The following is a 15,263-nucleotide window of genomic DNA, read 5'->3' as shown; positions in this document are numbered from 1 at the left end:
GTCCCACCTGCTCACTGCCTTTCATCCCAGCCTTTTAAACACAGTCCCCTGCCCTCTCAGCTCCCTCCGGGACACAGGGAGAGGGCCCAGGGCCGCTTTTTAGTTTTACACTGAGAACTTACTCAACAGAGGAGAAAAAGATGAACCCTAAACACCACCAAACTGTGCAGGCGGCAAGCCCAGGGGCCCGCGGCCCGGCTGGGGTTGGTGGTGGGCTCTTCCTCCCCTAGAAGCTGCCCAACCCCGCCTGGCAAGGCTGCCCCGGAACTCAAACCAGGGGGACAAAGGAGGATGCAGAAGCCGCTGGAGCCATCCCAGCCGCTGTCATATAAGGCAACAGGCCCCAGCCCGCTGCTCACTCCAGGCCAGTCTCTGGCTCAGCCCTGCCCCCGCCACCCCCACAGGCCGCTGTTAAGACCAGGACACTGGATTAGCACTCAGAGGAGCCTAAGGCGCTGCAAAGTTTGGAAATGACTTTTCCAAACCAACAGCAGAGCCCAGAGCCGGCAAGTGGAACGCGGGCGCCCTGCTTCCCAGCCTCCAGCCCTCCCTGCAGCTCCTGCAAGGGGGCGGCCCAGCTGGCAGCCTGCGGGCGCTCTGAGGACAGCAAAGGCCCCTGGCGGCGCGGGCCACTGGGATGAAAGGACAACCACACGGGTCAATGCAGCCCCTTCAGAGGGGAACCAAGCCCTGCCAAGGCTGAACTACCCTAAAAGGCCATCAGGCATCCGGCCAAAGGCGTGAGCTGCCTTTTCCATGTCTCTAGGGCAGCTCAGGAAGCAACAACAGTGGCCTGTTCCACGTGGAAACCCTGCCCAACACCCTGTCGCAGGGCCTCTGCCTGGCTTGCCTCTCCGGGGCTGTCCACACCATCTCTCGGGCATCACGACCAGCTCTCACGCCACCCACCCCTCCATCCTTCCCTTGGAGTCTTCTGTCTCATACGTGAGCTTGTGCTACCCAAGCAGGAAGAACCAGGGTCTGGGCTCAGAGGTGAGGATGACCTCCTCAGTGGTCTGCCCAGTCATCCACACCCATGCTAGGACATCACGCGTGTGGGCACAGGCAGTGTGGACAGGAAGAGACGGAGGGATGCAGACAGCCTCAGATCCACGCAGCGGAGTACCGTGGGGCAACGAGAAGGAACCATCTGCAGCCCGCTCTCTCCAACGTGGATGAGTCCCACAAGTGGTGCTGGCCATGCCAAGGAAGCCAGATACAAGAGAGAACGCTCTGCCTGGTCCCACTGGGGTGTAAGTTCAAAACCCGGCAAAACACATCTATGGGATGGAAGTTGGGGAAGTGGTTTTCTTGGCAGAAGGAGTCCCTGGGAGTGGCCCCAGGGGGCTTCTGGGGAGCAAGTGACGTTCTCTCCAGTGATAGAGTGGTGGTCACACAGACGGCTGGCAAAGTACACAAAGTGCCCGCCTCTGGTGTGTCCTTTCCTGCGGGCGTATTATGACTAAATAAAAAGGTTACTACCACTTAGTAAGTAAAGTTCATATGGACAATCACAGCCCGACTCCCATCCTCCTCCCTCCCTCTCTTGGTATTATGATAAAACCCATAGACCCTCAGGCTTAAAACACCTTAAGTCACCTGGTCTCATGTTCTAGAAGCTGTGTATCCATCTGTTCAATTAGGGCCTCTGCATACTTGAAGGAATTCATCATACTTCCCATGGTGACCTCTTCCCCAGGGCAACAGCCACACTCTTCTATTTTCAGATCTTTCTGACATTCCAGGTTGGGTCCTCCAAAGGCCCTCAGGGTTGTCAACTCTGCTGTGAAGTGAGGCACTCAGAGCTGAAGCCAAAGCTCATCTTCAGGGCAGCCCCACAAGGCTATGCAGTTGACAGATTGAGCCCATCTTACTATCAAATCCCATTACCCAGATCCTGCTCTGAATGGTGTGACTGGGTCTCTCCCACTCAGCCCATCATTATGGTCTATTGAGATCTTCTGGGATTTTCAATTTGCTGTCAGTTGCATTCATGTCATACACGAACCTGATCATTGTTCTATTAATGGTCTTGTCCAAGACACTGGGTTTGCCCTGGCCAACCCATCAATGGAGAAGGAAGTCTGGGTGGCCGCCGGGGCCTGCCCTCCAGATGGACTCTGATGGCCGGCCAGCAGCACCTTCTGATGACAAGCCCATCTAATTCTACATCACTCAGCACACATTTCTTAAGTTGTCCACAAGACACAATGATCATCTCCATAAAATGCCTTACAAAAACCTAGACAGTCCTCTCCAGAGTACTGTTCTGGCTAGCCTGTCAAAAACTAAATGAGGCTAGTCTGGTATGATTTATTCTTAGGAATCCTAGAAAGCAGTGCTTCCTTTTCTATGTATGTGCTTGCAAACTATCCCCTGGGGAGTTCTGCTGAGGGATACATCAAGTCCACAGTGCTGAGTGAAGAAAGCACCTTCTGCACCCTCCCTCTCCATCTCCCAGGTGCTCTCCCACCTCCAGAGGTCTCTGCGGGGTCAGGGCGCCCCACCAGCACACTGCCCAGGACTGACGTGGGCCATCCATGCACTGGCGAGGTTGAAAACACATTCCACATAGCTAGGCGCCGTCATATTGTCTCCTCCACTATCTTAGGCTGCAATCCCCTCTGAACAATATTTGAGTCCAGATGAAAAATTATGCTCCTCAACAAAGAAGACAGAAGCAAAATAGGAATTACGTGGTGTTGTTCCCTCTTCATCAGTGTTAACATTTCCCCGTCAGCGCAGAACAGCACTCACTCCTTGCAGCAAAAACACCCACACAGGAGCCCCTTCTGTGGGCCTTTGCTTTTCCCAACAGTACAGTCCCTGGTCTGTGCAATTTGTCTATTTGCCTTGCTCGTGTCCCCTTCTTTCCATCTTCCACATCTTTCAAAACTGGAGACCAGGCAGGAGCTCCGGGTGCAGCCCCTGCCGCCTCTAGACACTTCCTGCTTTTCCCCGCACCGGGTCTACTTGCAGTCCATGTTCCAAGTTGTACCGCAGGCTCTCCCAGCCCACCTGAACCATCTTCCTGCTTGGAATCTACTAGTAAAAAATTCTCTCTCTGCTTTTTGAAATCTGCCCTCCAGAAGCAACCACTCCACAAGCAGGCTCCTTGAGGCCCTCCTCCTCCATGCCAGGGTCCAAGGACCCAGAGAGCAAAGCCACAGCGCCGCTTGTCCTCAAGAGGCTCACAGCCCAAGGGGTTGGCGAAGGGCACCAAAACCCAGGGCTCTGCGTCAGGAGGTTTCTTGGAAGAAGAGATGCCTCATCTGATCCTAGTTTTGGGGGGTGAGGAGGGGAGGGGAAGAGGCTTCTCTAAGAAGAGGGAACAGATGTTGAAAAGGTGGTGAAGGAGGATCCCAGAGCCTGGGAACATCAGCTTTCAGGGGACCGGCTCCCTCGCAACAGGGCTCCTGGGCACGCTGGCTGCGGAGGCTTGCTGGGACCCAGCTGGAGACCCTGGACAGAGCTGGGTCTTTACAGCAGCTCCCTGGAGCCACCCCAGAGGGGCCGGAGTCCCAAGACTGAATTTCCTGCGAGAACCTCTTCTTTCCATCGGCCCTGTTTCTGGTGGTTTGCTCTAATCTGTATTTTCATTTTTCACAGTTAAGCTCAACATTGACTTAAATTTACAGCACATCCCTTGAAGTCTTGGTCAACAAGGAGCGGGGTGGGGGGGGGAAGCGGCGTGTGTCACGCACATGTTAGTGGGGGTTCTCGCTTTGTGCTTCGCCAGTCAGTAGATGAAGAAAGTGACAGCCCACGGTACAACAACACGCCCTCCTTCCTGGGGTCTGTCTGGGCACTGAGCCCAGTAGGGCAGCCCCCAGCAATGGGAGAACAAGGCCGCCTGCAGGCTCCTCCAGCATCAGCACCATGGGGAGGGAGGAGGGGGCTAACCAGAGACCACAGCGTCTACAGTGCAGCTGGGAGAAAGGCTGAGGAGCCCTTTCTGATCCTTGTGGACCGTCTGCCAGAACCTACACTGAAGTGGAAAGAGGGGCGGGGGGAGACAGTGAAGTCCTCGCAGAGGGGGAGTGGGGACAGGCTCCGTGGCACAGGCGCAGGGGGAGGAGGAGCCGCACTCCTAGGTGCCTTTTGGATTTTGTTGTATTTGACTGCTTTATCTGTTTAGAAAAAGAAGTAAAATGTCTAAATAAACGCTTACGTAACACCCATCCGATGACCTCTCGGCAGGGGGTCTGACCCTGGTGGATGTGTCTGTCTGAAAGCAGGTGAGGCTGCGCCACCACCGTTTCCACCAGGAGCATTTAAGGTGCGCTTACCAAGGGCCCCGGAGCTGCAAAATGACACTCTCTGAAAGACACTGATTCTTGAGATCACAGTTTGGCTAACAGATGAACAATGTCACGAAGTTAGGATATGATGAAGGTAGTAACAAATCAGCTGGGAAAGAATGGATTAGTAAGACAAAAAAAAATTGGTGTTGGGTCACTGGCTCTTTGGGGGTGGAAAAATCAAGTTAGATCCCTGTCTCAGACCTACAAAAAATAGATTCCAGATGGGATGAAGAGCCAATAGAAACAAAGTTATATAAGTACTGAAAGAAAATAGAACACAATATTTTTATGTTTTTAGGGTGGGGAAAGCCTTCTTTTTCAAGACACGAAGATTCAGTTACAATAAACTCTCTGTACTATTCACATAACTTTTCACTAAATCTAAATTTATTCTGAAATTAAGTTTATTTTGAAAGTTTATTGAAAAAGTGAAAAAAAAAATCGGTTCATGGAAAGACATAAACAAAGGCTTACAAAGGACAACTTACCGCCTTAGGGGAAAATACAGTGTCTGAAACATATATGCTAAGCAACTTGAAAATCAATATAATTAAGAAGAAAATAAATTACCTGATAGAAAACTAGGCGAGGACCATCAAGAGATAATTTATACTAAGAGAAACACAAAAGTCCAATAAACGTATGAAAAGATTCTCAACCTCACTGGCAATTAGGGAAATGAAAATTAGACTCACTGGATGAGGCTCTTCAGTTACCAGATTAACTGAAACTTAAAAGCAAAACAGAACACACAGTGTTAATGACAGTGTGGACAAACAGGCATTTTCACGTCTATTTGGTGGTATTATTAATTGGTACTGCTTCTTTTTTGGAGGCCAAATTTTAAATATACGTACTTTAGCGTGGCAATTTCAAAGAATTCACCCTATAGAAATATTTGCACAGATGCACAAAGCATGTATATTGGACAAATATCCCTAACAGGGGACTTGCAGGCAACCTAGCTGCAGCTACAGAAAGAAAGAGGTCCAACACACACACACACAGACACACACACACGTGCAGGCACTTCTCAGACTGCAGGCTTGGTTCCAGACCACCACAATAAAATACATATTACAATAAAGCAAGTCACGTGAATTTGTTGATTTCCCAGTGAATATAAAAGTAGCGTTTATGCTCTACTGTAGTCTATTAAGTGTGCAGCAGTATTATGTCTGAAAAAACCATGTACATACCTTAATTAAAAAATACTTTATTGCTAAAAAGTGCTAATCGTGATCAGAGCCTTCAGCAAGTCCTAATCTTTTTGCAACAGTAACATCAGAGATCACTGATCACAGATCACCATCATAAATAAAATAATGATGAGAAAGTTTGAAATATTGCAAGAATTACCAAAATGTGACACGGAGACACAAAAGTGAGCAAATGCTGTTGGAAAAATGGTGCCGACAGACTTGCTTGATGCAGGGTTGCCACGAAGCTTTGATTTGTGCAAAACGTAGTATTTGTGAAGTGCAATAAAGCAAAGAAGCACAATAATATGAGGTCTGCCTTACACAGATACATTTACATAGTGTACATATGGATGTCACGTATGTATACGTAAGTATATGAGATACATATACAATACATACGTATGGGAAAAACAAATACAAATCACGTGGCCTGGTTGCAGCGAGTGGGAAACTGGGGCTTTGGAGGCCAGGCTAAGGCATCTGCACTTGGCTGTGCAGGTGACAGGAGCAGGCAGGGCAGAGCAGTCAGCCTCTGGAGGAGGAGGCGGGGACAGAATGCCACTGCCACCTTCCAGATGCTAAAATGAAAGGAGAGGTGGGAAGAAGCTGGCCAATTTAAAGCGACCCAGACAAGGCCCCTGCTTTCATTTCAAGAAGCTGACACAGAAAGGCAACTAGAAGCAAGGATTTTGGATTTAGAAGGAAGAATGGACACAATTTAGGGGTGAGCAGGGATGAGGTGGGGGTGGGCAAGCCCCAGCACTGCAACCTGTGACTTGTGCATCACCTACAGGTCTCAGACAGAGCTTCTAGAAGCCCAGTTCTTCCCAATATAGAGCAAAAACTTCCCTTTCAGGACTGTGGGAAGGCCTCCTTGCTTTCAACCAGATTCATAGAAAAGAGATCGAGCTTCCCATTTCAGGAATGAACTGGAGCCCAGATGATGGCTAAGGATGTGAGTCTGAAGGGAACTCCAAGCTGCTCCCAGAAGCCGTGCCTGGGAGGGGTCTCTGGGATGGCTGCAGTGTGGGGTCTCTGGGATGGCCGCAGTGTGGCCATGGGGTGCCTGTGAAGGCTGAGCAGTTCCTGGAGAAAGCCCAGGACAGGCCCGGTCGGAAGGGTGGGAAGAGGTGTCATTCTAGGCGGGAAGAGCTGCAAAGCGTTGGCTGGAGAGGACATGGGGAATGGTTCTCGCAGGGAAGGGCAAGGAACCCCCGCAGCTGACGCCTCAGGTGGGAGAAGGAAGGAGAGAGGGCAAGAGACTGAGGCGGGTCCAGCGACTTTTGTCCGACTCTCCCCATGAGCTGAGTTTTGTTTATTCACCTCTTTCGTTCATTCGAAAAGAATTTACAAAGCGCCAACAGCGTGCCAGACCCTGCTCTGGATGGCAATGACCCCAGTAAGAGACCTGCTCTCCTGGAGGTGACGAGGAGAGGGAGCCCTAAACAAGGAACAAATAGTAAGATAATTTCTGGCAGAGATCAATGTTGCACAGAAAATAAAAGAGAACGATGAATGGAGAGTTTGGGAGAGGGGTGGGAGGGGGTGGTGACTGGGGACACAGTGCAGCTGAGGTCTGAATGTCAAGAGGGAACCCTCCCTCCACCAAAGACGGGAGGGAGCAGCAAAGGAGGGCCAGGATGCTGCAAGTCTGCAGCTCATTGTACAAGGCAATTGTTTTGCTAATAAGACCGTGTGAAGAAAATTAGGCTCTTTTCTGTTTGTAATGAACTCATTAGTGAGCGGTATTTTTAGTTCTCTCTCCTGGGTTTTGGAGATTGGGCGGGAGGGGGAGGTTTGCTGGGACTAATGGGGCGGATTGTGGATCCCCACACCCCACCCTGTCGCAGGGGCCAGGGTCAGCGGGGAGGTGCACCCACCTGCTCCGGGAGGTCACGTCCAGGAAGAGCTGCACGAGGGCCAGCAGGTTGTGGTGGTGATCAGATGCCCGGCTCAGGGTGGAGCACAGGTGCCGGAGCTGTGGGGCCGGCGAGCATTAAGGTGGGATACAGGGAGGGCGGGGGGTGCCTTCCACCCTGCCCTCCCACCAGCCCCCTCGAGGGAGGCCCAGAGAGTGAGAGGGTGGGTGTAGAGGGCAGGTAAGGGAGGCACCTCCGAGGTGCCCTGGGGGCCACGTGAGAGCGCGCGGGACCCCACAGGTGAGGCGGGGGCTTGGGCTCTGGCTCCGGGTCTGCCATACCTTCCCCGGCCACTCTCGGATGTTCTCCAGGAGCAGGAGCAGAAGCTGCTGGAGGTCCGTCTTGGGCAGCAGGCGGAGCCCCACGTCCAGGCCGGCCCGGCACAGCAGCTCCATCAGGCCCAAGAGGTGGCGGTCGGTGTAGGCCCCCGGCTGGGCCAGGGCGCACAGCGTGAGGAACTGGAGAGCAGAGAGAAGGCTGGGCAGAGGCAGCCGCCTTGGCACTGTGGCCCTCGGCCATGCTGGGAAGGAGCTGAGAGAAGTGAGACCTGGACTTGCCCCCTTGGGTCATCAGGGGCCGGCCTGGGGGTGGAGGGCGTGAGCTTCTGCAGCCTGGGTCCTGGCAGCCAGCACGGGGCCCGCGGCCGGTGCTGGGCGCTGGGGGTGCTCGATGGTACTCGCTGAATTAAAAGGCTGCACAGGTCTGACAGCAGAGGGACGGGGGTGGCTCACCTTACAGATGCAGCTCAGGCTAATGTCCAAAGCAGCCTCCCGGGGGGTGTCCTGCTGCTCACTCCAGCGTGGGCTGGCCACACTTTTAAGCACGCTAAGGTGAGACAAAAACAAAGGAAGGAGGGGGAGGGTACAGCTCAGGTGATAGAGCGCATGCTTAGCATGCAAGAAGTCCTCGGTTCAATGCCCAGTACCTCCCCCCCAAAAAGTAAAAAAAAAAAAAAACCAAAAAAAAAAAAAGCAACAAAGGAAGGGAGACAGGAGGAGGCGGGGAGAACTGAGGCAGAGAAGGAGGCCTGAGGAGATCCATTCAGAGCCTGATGCCCTGTGTGTGCTTGTCCTCTCCTGCTGCATGACAAATGAGCCCCAAACGCAGCTTTAAAACAAAAATATGCATTATCTGGTGTGGTTTCTGAGGGTCAGGATCCAGGGACAGCTGAGCTGGGGGGCTCTGGCTCAGGCTCCCCACAGGATGTTGGGGATGGGGACTGCTGTCATCGCAGGCTTGACAGGGCCAGGGGAGCTGCTTCCAAGCTCATTCACGTGGTCACAGGCCTTGGTTCCTGCCACGCAGGCCTCTCCACAGGGCACCTCCACTTGCCCTGGCGTCCCCTAAAGAGAGTGACCTGAGAGAGGGGAAATGCCCCAGACAGAAGCTGCAGCCTTTTATAACCTAACCTTGGCAGTGACATCACTTCTGCTGATTTCCACTGGCCACATGGGCCAGCCTGACTTGGTGGGAGAGGGCTGCATGAGGGGACTAATGCCAGTAGATGGGGGTCACAGGGGCCTCTTGGGGGCTGGCTCCCCAACATCGCCACTCCTATACTTGGAAACCAGAAATTCATATTCCGTTGCCCCCAAAAACGTCTTCCTCAAAAGAATTCTTGGTCCACCCGGGTATGGTGAGCCTGGGCATGCAGCAGAAAGCACGCTGTGTTGTAGCTTACATCAGCTTAGCTTCCCACGTGTGCAAGTCAGGTGAAAATCACAGTAAACGTGATCCTGAGAAACACCTCCAAACGTGTCCCATTGCCATGCTGCCCACAGACAAGCCGAGCACGGCCGGTTTCCCCTGGGGAAAACAGCCTGGATGAAGTTAGAGGCCAGGGTCACGTTTAAAATACCCTCTTAAAGACCAGCATCACACTCAGGGTGGCGAGGGCCTCACAGTGAGAGGGGCGTTAGTGGACAGCAGAGTCACACCACCTTCTGCACAAGCTCCCCAGGTACATGCTCCCTGGAGCGGCGGTGCCCTCACTCAGTGAGGCTCTTTCTCTGGCCCCGTGTATACTGCTGATTTCAAGTAAGTGAGGTGAACATATGACCAGGCTCCCTTTGCTGTCGCTTCCGCTCCTCCCCTCTTACTAACTAGCTCGGAGTTCCCAATAACAGTGGACTCTATAAACGAAGACACTGATGATGACAACCACACTGTCAACAATAAGACACTGGATGCAGCCACCCCGGCCACACCACCAGCCGAGGAAGTCTGCTCTTTACTTCTGGGCGCTGGTGCTGCTTCTCAGAGGGGAAGAAGAGAAACCCATCTCTAGGTGCCCAGAAAGTTGGTGTCAACAAACCGAAGTTGATGGGGGCAGGGCAAGACTGGGCTCAGCCATCCTTTCAGATTTCAGTGTCTGGGCACACGCCGCCCCGTGTCAGTAAACGGAGGGAGTCCCGGTGTGTACCAGTCAGTGAGCGCGCACCCCGCACCCAGCATGGGTGGGAATGCCTCCAGGTTTCCAAAGGGTAGGGGCGGCCACAGAGCTGACTTCGTGACCTTGCCCAAGAGGAATGGGCTTTCAGACAGGCTGGTGCTGCCGGCTGGAGGAGGTGTGTAGAAGATGTGAGCTGGGGAGGGGAAGCGTGGCTGTGACAAGAGGCCTCTCCTCCGCGGAAGGAATGCCAACCTTCCCAAGTGGAGAGCACGCACAGCCTCCCCTCCCATCCGCGCCGTGCGCTTCCCTGCGCCCCCTCTGCTGGTATCCGCAGGCAATGGAATGGGTCCTCATTCCCTGCCTTTCTGAGGAACCATTTAATGAAATGTCGGTGTCTGTGACTGCTATTCTGGGATGCAGCCTCAGCTGATCCCCAGGCCTCCGACATGAGGAAGAGGAATTCACAGCCTAATCACCCCAGTCCTCTCCTGACTCAGCAGGCTAAGAGCATGCTGACGGTCCCACCACTGGACTCTACTAGCAAAACAGCTTCACTCTGCCCCATCCCTGCCGGCTGGGTTAGAGCTCACAGCCTGTGGCCAGCATCCCAGAGCTGGACTTTGGGTCGAAATGACACCATTCTGCACTCTTCAGAGGAGCATGTTACCGACCTCTACCTCAGTTTCTGTATGTGTTTTCCCCTATTACTGTTTGAAAACAGCGGGAGGAAGGTAGGTAAGAAAGCCGACGCGCACCGCCGCCACCGTCACCAGGAGCCCGGCGGCCCAGCCCCACCACATTGGCTGTGAGCAGGTGCCCTCCTCAGGCCTGTACCGCTGCACCAAACCAGACCTGCTCTATGCGACCATGTGATCGTGACCGAGGTCAATGCAACGAAGGGGGTCTGTACTGAGCTAATGGAAAGGGAAGGAGGAGCAAATCTTACCTGGATCGAATTACACTGTCCCAAGGCAGCCAGTTACCACCCGCCCCCACACTTGACATCCATGCCCTCTGGGTGGATTAATTGTCACTTATTTACCCCTCCGGCCTCTGCTCCAGGCTACTGTTTCAGAAAGCCAAGTAGACCAAGGCTTGTGGCACCAGGCAACAGCAGCGGGTGGCTAGTTTTTAGCGGCCAGCCCTGTGATCTGACCAGGGCTCCTTGTCTGGGTTTTATGATCAGGGAGCAGCCTTGGAAGACCAGCCGTTGCTACCCAAGGCCCGCCCTCCTCCCCAGGTGAGACTGGGGGTACCTGATGAAGAGTGTGCAGCCATGTGGCACAAGCCCCTCTGAAGATGCTGGAGCTCTCTCCTGCTTCCCATCCAGTCCCGCCCCCTGCCCTTCCTGCCCCCAGAATGTCCTCCTGACTTCTCCGTCCCGAGCCTGATCCCTGCACAGAGAGCTACTCTATTTGCAATAAGTTGGACATGAGACGATCCGCATGGTCCAGCAGTAGCAGGGCTGTTTCACTTGTTTTCGGTTTGTTTTAAATTTTGTTGCGGCAGAGAGAGGTAATTAGGTTTATCTATTTTATTTCTTAATGAGGGTTCTGGGGATTGAACCTAGGACCTCACGCATGCTAAGCATGCGCTCCCACTGAGCTATACCCTCCCCTCTGGAGTTGTTTCATTCTGAAAGAAAATCTTGAAGCATTCAATGAGATGGTGATGAGTTTCAAGGAAATCTGAGATTAGGAACAAGTAGTGAAAGACCTATCTTTCTCCTAGCAACTAGAAAGACAGTCCAGGCATGTGCCCACGTGCAGGGACATCTCAGCCCCTCATCTCCAATCTTGGCCACTGCGAGGCTTGTGGGTGCCCCAGAGGAGCCCCAAGGCATCTGCTCGGCCAGGGGAGCCCTAGGTGGGGACATCCCTGGAGATCAACAGAGAAGCACATGATGTGGAACCAACTGGCACCTGAAGATGAGGATGATGGTGGGGAGAAGGCAGCCTGCCCTGAAGATTCTCCTGTGACTCATGTATCCATGAAGGACGCCACACTTTTGGTGGAAGAAATGCCGGAACCTTCTTGGTATGCCCTGAATACTCTAGAGGAGTCATCTTTCAACCCCACGACACCCAGAGCTTCCCCAGGCACAGGACCAGCCAGCAACGCAGGAAACCCGTCTGGGCATCCTCACTACCCTCTACCCGAGGGAGCTCACGGGAGGGTCTCCAGGACCCATCTGTTTGCTTCTCAAAAGGAGGCTGGGTTCAGGCAGGAGAACCTCCCTAGACTGAGTGGCCTGGCCGGTGGTCCTGGCCCTCTCTTACAGAGCTGCAATGAGGAAGTCACCCCTGCGGCCGTCGGCCCAGTCCTCTGGGCCAGTTTTTAATCCTCCTCGGGGAAACGGTGCCAGCAGCCAGCCCCAGGTCGGGGGGGCCCAAGAAAAGAGGCAGGGGTGTCAAAATGCCACCTTGCAGCTCTGGCAGTGCTCTGGGCCTGCCCCGAGGACGACGCAGCCCTGCCTTGCTCTTACAGGGGGCTAACCCGCACCGTACCAGGTAAAGCCGGTAGTCTGCGCGCTGGGGTTTGTCTTCTCAAGTACTGGAGATGACGCATTTAAACTTTGGTTTAAATTTAAATTTAAACTTGCCCCTGTGGACTCCAGAGCTGGTAGATTTGTCCTGAAGCCTAAGGGGCAGGAAGCCTTCAAACCCTGGGGGAAGGGAGAAGTGGGCAGGGGAGGCGGGAGGGGCTCTTTGCAAAGTGCAGAGTGAACTGGGAGGTTATAAGCCTCCAGTGCCACCTCCCACTTTCCAAGTGGACCTGGGTGCTCATCCCAATAGTTAGAGGTGGCTCTTCTGAATCCCAAGGGCCCCCAGGCCCTCCCCCTTATATGCATTTGTTTTCTGAGTGTAATGGTCTCCCCAGCTCCTCCGGGAAGGTGGGATGACTGAAGCTCCGTGCTGGAGGAGAGGCAGGTGGCTGATTACACCAGATACGAGCTCCACGGGAAGAGGGGGTGGGAGCACGGCAGGCTGGCACTCGCATGGGGTATTTATAGCAGAGCGAGTGTGGTTTGGTCTGGTCTGGTTTGGCAGACAATTACTAAACAGCCGTGGAACAGGTTCTTAAGAAAGCCTTGGCCTTCCCTGGAGGAACATCCGCCCACCACAGGGATAGTCAGCAGGATGCATGGGGCTTCCCAGGAACAGCCTGTCCGGGGTTCTAAACACGCAGTTCTCTCTCAGGCCAACTTCTCAGAGAACTCTCAAGAAAAGAGTTTGGATGAACTATTAGTTGCAGAACAAGCGGATGACATGTGACAGCTTTACAACCCAGACCTAGTCACCATCCACCCAGCAACAGTCATTTATGTGTTGTATGGCTTTGTTCCTGGACGGCAGGGACAGATTAGCATCACTGCCCGCCCCCCCACGGCACCCCCCAGCCCAGTGCACAAAGGGGGCATCCACAAAACAGAATCGAGGACCGCCATGAGCTGATGTTAGGGAATGTGCCGGAGAGGCTTGGAGTTAGACCAAAGACACTGGGACATGTCTTGGAAGAGGAGGGGCAGCGAGGGCTGTGAGTCAGGAAGGGGCAGGAACAAATGCCAGCCAAAGCAGCAAGACTCATCAATTCTGGTTCTTCCCAACCCCTTGAGGCCGGGAGCGTGGCGGCTCACACACCGCTCACTCATGGTGTGGTGCCTGTACTCACAGGTGCCTACCTGTATGCAGCTCTTCTGTAATTCCCTCAGATTTTCTGTCCTTCACTGTTTGGGCTAGAACCCAAGCTTGGTAACTTTTTTTTTAACTTCCAAGAAATGCACATAATTTTCAATAATCATCAGAGGAAATCTTTCCTTGCTCTAACTTGTAAAATGCTCATTGAGCTAGAGGATGGAACCCACCAACAAAAATGAAAATGGAGCTTTGTACAATGAAAGGCCAGTTGTTCTACATTCATAGATTAGGAAATACCTTCAATTAGTGTTTCCTAGCACAAATATGTATTTAGAAAAATCTGTCTTTTGGGGGTAATATTTTGTTTTGTCTTTTAAGGTTCTTCCTGACGTCTAATTGGTACCGAGCATATTTAATGTATACACTTAGATGGGTTTGAACTGAGATCAGCAGCTGTGGAGCCCATGAGAAAGGGCAGCGAGGAAGGGGAAGCACTCACCTCCCACTGTGCGGAAAGGGCCCCGGGGGCGCCAGAGCGGGGTCGTGGGCTCCCAGGCTGTGGACCGCCTCTGTGACCTCTTGCATCGAGGGGCACCACAAGCGCACGTCCTCATCTGTCAGGTCAAAGAAGGGTAGGGGCGGTGGTTAGGGCGGCTGGGGCAGGACAGAACGCATTGCTCCTGCAGGTGGGGCTGGGCACGGCAGCTCCCAACTCCGACCCTCGACCCTCGGGGACCGGCCTCCATCCTCCAGCACCACAGGTGTTATCTAGAGAAGTGAAGCAGCCGCTGGTTTTCAGGCATTCGCAGGCACTTTGGGAACCTGGACGTTCATTCTCTCGTCTTCAAGCTACGGCTACCTTGAAGCTACCAGGGCCCAGGGAGCACGGCACCCTGACCATCCCCATCAGGCAGCCACCAGGGTCCCCAGCTGCCCCAAGCTGAGCCAGATGCCAAGTCCTGAACCAGAGGCCTCAGAACTGCAAGAGCCGGGAGACACCAGTCTCTGCCGCCCCAGGCTCTCCGCCACTAAGGGCTGAGGCCAGCGCTGCACCTATGCTGACTCCAACATCTGGGCGTTCCCAGGTCCGCCATCCCCGCCCGGGGCCATCCTCGCAGCCCGGGAGGTGTCTACTCAGCGAGCCAGAGCTGCCTGTCCCATTCTCTCTGGACGAGTTTAATTAACAAAGCACGAACAATAATAATCTGACCACATCAACAAAGAGGGAAAACCTTACGTACCGGGGGCCTTTTCTTCTGTCAGACTATTTAAGGAGAACAGATAAATTAAAAACCATACAGTAAAGCGTATTTCCCAGAGATGGCACAACTCTGTGTCCCATCCCAACGGCCCTCTGCGCTGTGGCAGAGTCCACGTCTCCACCCACTCATTCCTCCACGGGATCTTATTTATTGATTTCTTTGCTTCTTGTCTGTCTCTTTCCCATTAGAAAGTAAGTTCCATGAGGACAGGGGCCAGGTCTATGCTGTTCATCCTACACACCCAGTGCCTAGAGGAGCAGCCCGTCTACGGAGGGAGCTGAATGGATGGATGGATGGATGGACGGACGGATGGATGAATGAGTGGATGCGGGAGTGGAGAGCATCCTACACAAACCTGATGGAGGAATACATGACTGAGAGGGGAAGTGGGAACAAGTCACAGGATAAGCTGGCCGCATCAAGAACACAAACAACTATTCTGACAGTGAGTGAGGTACAGGAATCCAGAATCTGGAAGCTGGGCCAGGAGCACGTAAGCAGTGCAGGCCTGAACCTTCGCTGTTCTGGAAGGTGAGCATTCCCTCC

General features: G+C 53.4%; 1 protein-coding gene across 5 annotated transcripts in view; it reads right to left on the bottom strand.

Annotated features, from left to right (window-relative positions):
• The window catches only part of FAM178B (family with sequence similarity 178 member B), an 83,982-nt gene that overhangs the window by 25,003 nt on the left and 43,716 nt on the right, over positions 1 to 15,263 (bottom strand). For 4 of the 5 annotated variants that reach the window (XM_072951384.1, XM_072951385.1, XM_072951387.1 and 1 more), the window contains 4 exons: positions 13,955 to 14,069; positions 8,157 to 8,250; positions 7,707 to 7,883; positions 7,387 to 7,484 (listed from right to left, as the gene is read on the bottom strand). In XM_072951384.1, the coding sequence (XP_072807485.1) occupies positions 7,387 to 7,484; positions 7,707 to 7,883; positions 8,157 to 8,250; positions 13,955 to 14,069 (484 nt within the window). Of the gene's footprint in view, positions 1 to 122; positions 239 to 7,386; positions 7,485 to 7,706; positions 7,884 to 8,156; positions 8,251 to 13,954; positions 14,070 to 15,263 lie in introns of those variants that run through there. The other variant, XM_072951389.1, reaches the window with a different exon arrangement.

This window comes from Vicugna pacos, chromosome 28 (genome assembly GCF_048564905.1).
Source record: "Vicugna pacos chromosome 28, VicPac4, whole genome shotgun sequence".
In the NCBI taxonomy this organism is placed as follows: Eukaryota; Metazoa; Chordata; class Mammalia; order Artiodactyla; family Camelidae; genus Vicugna; species Vicugna pacos.
Note: the sequence above shows the minus strand (reverse complement) of the source record. Positions and strands in the feature narration are given on the sequence as shown.